Consider the following 4,341-nt stretch of genomic DNA (forward strand, 5'->3'; position numbering starts at 1 on the left):
AGGAGCCGGGTCTCCTTTGCGCTCTTTTAAACAAGGATCCGGGCTGCGTTCCCCCGCCACCACCCCCCCGCCCCGCTGGATTCTTTCTTCGTCTTCGCTTTTAAACCCAATCGTTAATCGTTCGGAGCGCGCGGGCGGGGAGAGGCAAGGAGGGTGAGCTCGGGGTTCGCCGCCGCCGCGCGCGCTCAGGAAGCAGCGTGGCTGTGACCCCCCCCCCTCCCGGGCCTCCTCCCCCCTCCTTCCTGCCCCCGCTCCCCCTCCTCCCTCCCCCTCCTCCCCGCTCCGCCGCCCGCGCCCGGCGCCTCTACTCCCTCCCCACGTCACTCGCCAGCGCGCCATGCAAATCACCGCCGCCGCCGGCTCCCATTGGCCGCGGCGCGCTCATTTAATGGCAGCCCGGGCCGGGCGTATGGCTGCTGGGCCCCGCGCGCCGCCGGCCCCGCGTGCGCCTCCGCTCCGAGCGCACGGCCCCGGGCAGGCAGCGGGCAGCCCATCCCGGGCTCGGCCGCCCTGCTTTCTGGCCCTCTCTGCGCGCCTGCCCTCCCTCAGCTGCCCCCGGCCCCCCTCCCCGGAGGCACCGTGAGCGCCCCCCCGCCCCCCCCCGCTCCCCCCTCGGCGCCTCGCTCCCCACGGGCACCTGGGACCGGCACATGCCCAGCGCACGCGGCGCGCCGCGCTGCTAGAAGTTGCAGCCCCGGAGTTGGAGGCCGCCGAGAACCGAGCGCAGGAGAAAGGAGGCTCCGGCGGCGGGCGGGCGAGGAGGAGGCGGCGGCGGCGGCGAGCCCCGGGCCGGGCCCCGCGCACCGCTCGCGTCCCGGAAAGTGGAGCTGCAACTTGGCCGCGACTGGAACCTGTTTGCACTGCTCCGCCGAGGGCGACCCGGCTGCGGCGGCGACGGCGATCCCGGCCCTCGGCCTCTTTGGCAAGTGGTTTGTGCTGCAGAGAAACTTTCCACCTGTGAGCCGGACCGGCGCTAAGTGCGTGTGTTTTTGCCTCTTTTTTGTTGCTGTCGCCTCCATCTCTCCCCATTCTTCTCTCTGCCAGGACCTCTCCACGCGACCCACGGCTCGTTCCGTCTGAGCCCCTCTCCGTCCCCCCCCGCCCCCCGGCCGTCTATGCTCCAGGCCTCCTCCTCGCGGTGCCGGTGAACCCGCGAGCCGCCCCGATGTACAGCATGATGATGGAGACCGACCTGCACTCGCCCGGCGGCGCCCAGGCCCCCACGAACCTGTCGGGCCCGGCCGGGGCGGGCGGTGGCGGCGGCGGCGGCGGCGCGGGAGCCAAGGCCAACCAGGACCGGGTGAAGCGGCCCATGAACGCCTTCATGGTGTGGTCCCGCGGACAGCGGCGCAAGATGGCCCAGGAGAACCCCAAGATGCACAACTCGGAGATCAGCAAGCGCCTGGGCGCCGAGTGGAAGGTCATGTCCGAAGCCGAGAAGCGGCCTTTCATCGACGAGGCCAAGCGGCTGCGCGCGCTGCACATGAAGGAGCACCCGGACTACAAGTACCGGCCGCGCCGCAAGACCAAGACGCTGCTCAAGAAGGACAAGTACTCGCTGGCCGGCGGGCTGCTGGCGGCAGGCGCGGGCGGCGGCGGCGCGGCCGTGGCCATGGGCGTGGGCGTGGGTGTGGGCGCTGCGGCCGTGGGCCAGCGCCTCGAGAGCCCGGGTGGCGCGGCGGCCGGCGGCTACGCGCACGTCAACGGCTGGGCCAACGGCGCCTACCCCGGCTCGGTGGCGGCGGCGGCGGCCGCCGCGGCCATGATGCAGGAGGCGCAGCTGGCCTACGGGCAACATCCGGGCGCGGGCGGCGCGCACCCGCACGCGCACCCGGCGCACCCGCACCCGCACCACCCGCACGCGCACCCGCACAACCCGCAGCCCATGCACCGCTACGACATGGGCGCCCTGCAGTACAGCCCCATCTCCAACTCGCAGGGCTACATGAGCGCCTCGCCTTCGGGCTACGGCGGCCTCCCCTACGGCGCCGCGGCCGCCGCCGCCGCCGCCGCGGGCGGCGCGCACCAGAACTCGGCCGTGGCGGCAGCGGCGGCGGCGGCGGCCGCGTCGTCGGGCGCCCTGGGCGCGCTCGGCTCGCTCGTCAAGTCGGAGCCGAGCGGCAGCCCGCCGGCCCCGGCGCACTCGCGGGCGCCGTGTCCCGGGGACCTGCGCGAGATGATCAGCATGTACTTGCCGGCCGGCGAGGGCGGCGACCCGGCGGCGGCGGCCGCAGCCGCGGCGCAGAGCCGGCTGCACTCGCTGCCGCAGCACTACCAGGGCGCGGGCGCGGGCGTCAACGGCACGGTGCCCCTGACGCACATCTAGGGACGCGGGGGGCCCTGCGGCCGGCGACGCGCCGCCTGGCTTTTGTACAGACGTTTCCACGTTCTCGTAAACAGGCAAACACACTGGCGCCGAGCACCAGGTGACACCCGGGCCCCCTAACCGGGAGCTCCTGGGGACAGCTAGGCGGGACCGTTGTGCGTTTGAGACTGAACTTCGGTGTTTTCTTGAGACTTTTTGTACAGTATTTATCACCCGCGGAGGCAGAAAGCGTTTTCTTTGCTCGAGGGGACACAGAGACCAAACCAAGCGAGAGGCGACGCCAGCTTTTTTCTATCCCGGCCGCGCGCCCGCCCTCCGGCCGCATCGCCTCCTGACGGCGTCGGGTGCCGGCGACGCGGGGAGCTGTTCTCATTTGTTATCGGTGTAGTGAGCCAGAGCCAAATACACGCTTTTGGTGGTCGTTACCGCCTTGGGGGGTTGGTTGGTTAATTTATACCAAGAGATGCCCACCCGCACCCCTTTCAGACGGCAGCGTTATTCTGGGTTTTGTAAAACTTTCTGTATCTGAGCATTTCCGGTTTTTTGTTTTGTATTATTTCATGTAAACGCGTTGTGAAGTTTTTATTGGAGGCGTTGCGGTGTGGGGAGGAGGATTCAGATTATGTACATAGTTTCCTGAAAAGCCTTTCTTCTCAAAACGGTAAAGGAACCTCCACCCTGAAAATGCATCGAGCTTTGAGTCAATAAATTGGAGAGAGAAAAGTCCGGTTTTTCCCCCTAAATTTGAAACGTGCTAAATTTAGATTCATGTTTTATGAGCTCAAAACACAATCACTAAATCTGACTAAGGAGAAAGAAAAATTATCAGCATGAACTAAAACTGAGGGAACACCAGGGGAGAGAGGGTACGGTTTTCATGGAGCTGCATTCAGAGGAACGGAGGGAAGTTAAAATCGGTAGATTATTATTACGGAACGAGAAATAATTGCCCCCCCCAAAAAAAGAAATTTAGTTTTGTAGTCCGGCCGTTGGGTGTGTAGTTTATAGCTGCCGGCCGCTGCCGGCGGGCTTTGCGATCCCTGGTTTCGGGCTTTGCCTCTTGCAGCTGGCCCGGGACCTGAGTGCAGTTTGGGGCGGAGGAGGGAGGAGAGAAGACCCCAATGGCGGGACCAGGCCAAGGATGGATGACAGAGACCACGGCGGGGGCGCGGGGGCCCCCGACTCCCGGGCAGTTAACAAGATTGCGAGTGGAATTTTCTGAATTTGGCTCAAGGAAACGCACTCGCTAAACCAAAATGTACTGCAACCGAGGCCCCCTCCGTCTGTCCTCAGCCCCTCCCTCTGGTATATGTCTCCTTGGAAAGGGACAAAATAATTATGTTGGATTTTCACACACGCAGAACCGACCGCCCCACATGCCCCGCCGTGACACTGGGATGCAAGTTGTTAACCGATGTGAACGCAAAATGCGGTGTTTATTATTCCTAATGAGATCTGAGGTTGTTTGATGCTTTAAATTTTTTAATTATATTTTTTCTAGGTGTTTATTGGTACATTGCAGTTTTTTTTTCTGGATTTTAAAGTTTTCTGTAAAACTTTGTCTTCAAGTATCTGCCAGCATTAAATACTGCATTTAAAAGTTATACTGTAGCAAATACGTTTTGACATTAGTCACAGCATAAAGATGCAATATTTTTGAAAAGAACAAACTTTTAGGCCAGATGGAAATATGTTGATTTCATCAACCCCTCATTTTCTTAACTTTTTTTTTTTTTTTTGGTCCTGGAATGAGCATAGACTATACTTCCAGACATGGGCCTATGCTAGCAGGTAAATGAGAACTGTGCTGGAGAATAGCTTTAAGTAAAATGCTCACCTGACAATTGACATGTGTAATTTTTTGGAGTCACTTTGATAATTTTGCTTCAACCACTCATTGCTTAAGGTGATTGCAGAAATTTCAAGAACGACGTCAATTGCTCCTTTCTAACAAGATAATAAAGTCTCCCTCTTTTTTCTTTTCCCTCTCTCTCTCTCTCTTTTTTTCTTTAGCA

The 4,341-nt window shown here is 61.5% G+C and overlaps 1 protein-coding gene across 1 annotated transcript; it reads left to right on the forward strand.

Moving 5' to 3' along the window:
- Positions 1-1,165: 1,165 nt before the first annotated feature.
- On the forward strand, positions 1,166-2,326 carry SOX1 (SRY-box transcription factor 1; the record flags this gene model as incomplete). Its single annotated transcript, XM_081214769.1, has 1 exon — positions 1,166-2,326. The coding sequence occupies one exon, from the start codon at positions 1,166-1,168 to the stop codon at positions 2,324-2,326; it is 1,161 nt and encodes a 386-aa protein (XP_081070895.1).
- Between the last annotated feature and the right edge of the window lie 2,015 nt (positions 2,327-4,341).

The sequence above is a fragment of the Mesoplodon bidens genome, assembly GCF_964165515.1.
Source record: "Mesoplodon bidens genome assembly, chromosome: 17".
In the NCBI taxonomy this organism is placed as follows: Eukaryota; Metazoa; Chordata; class Mammalia; order Artiodactyla; family Ziphiidae; genus Mesoplodon; species Mesoplodon bidens.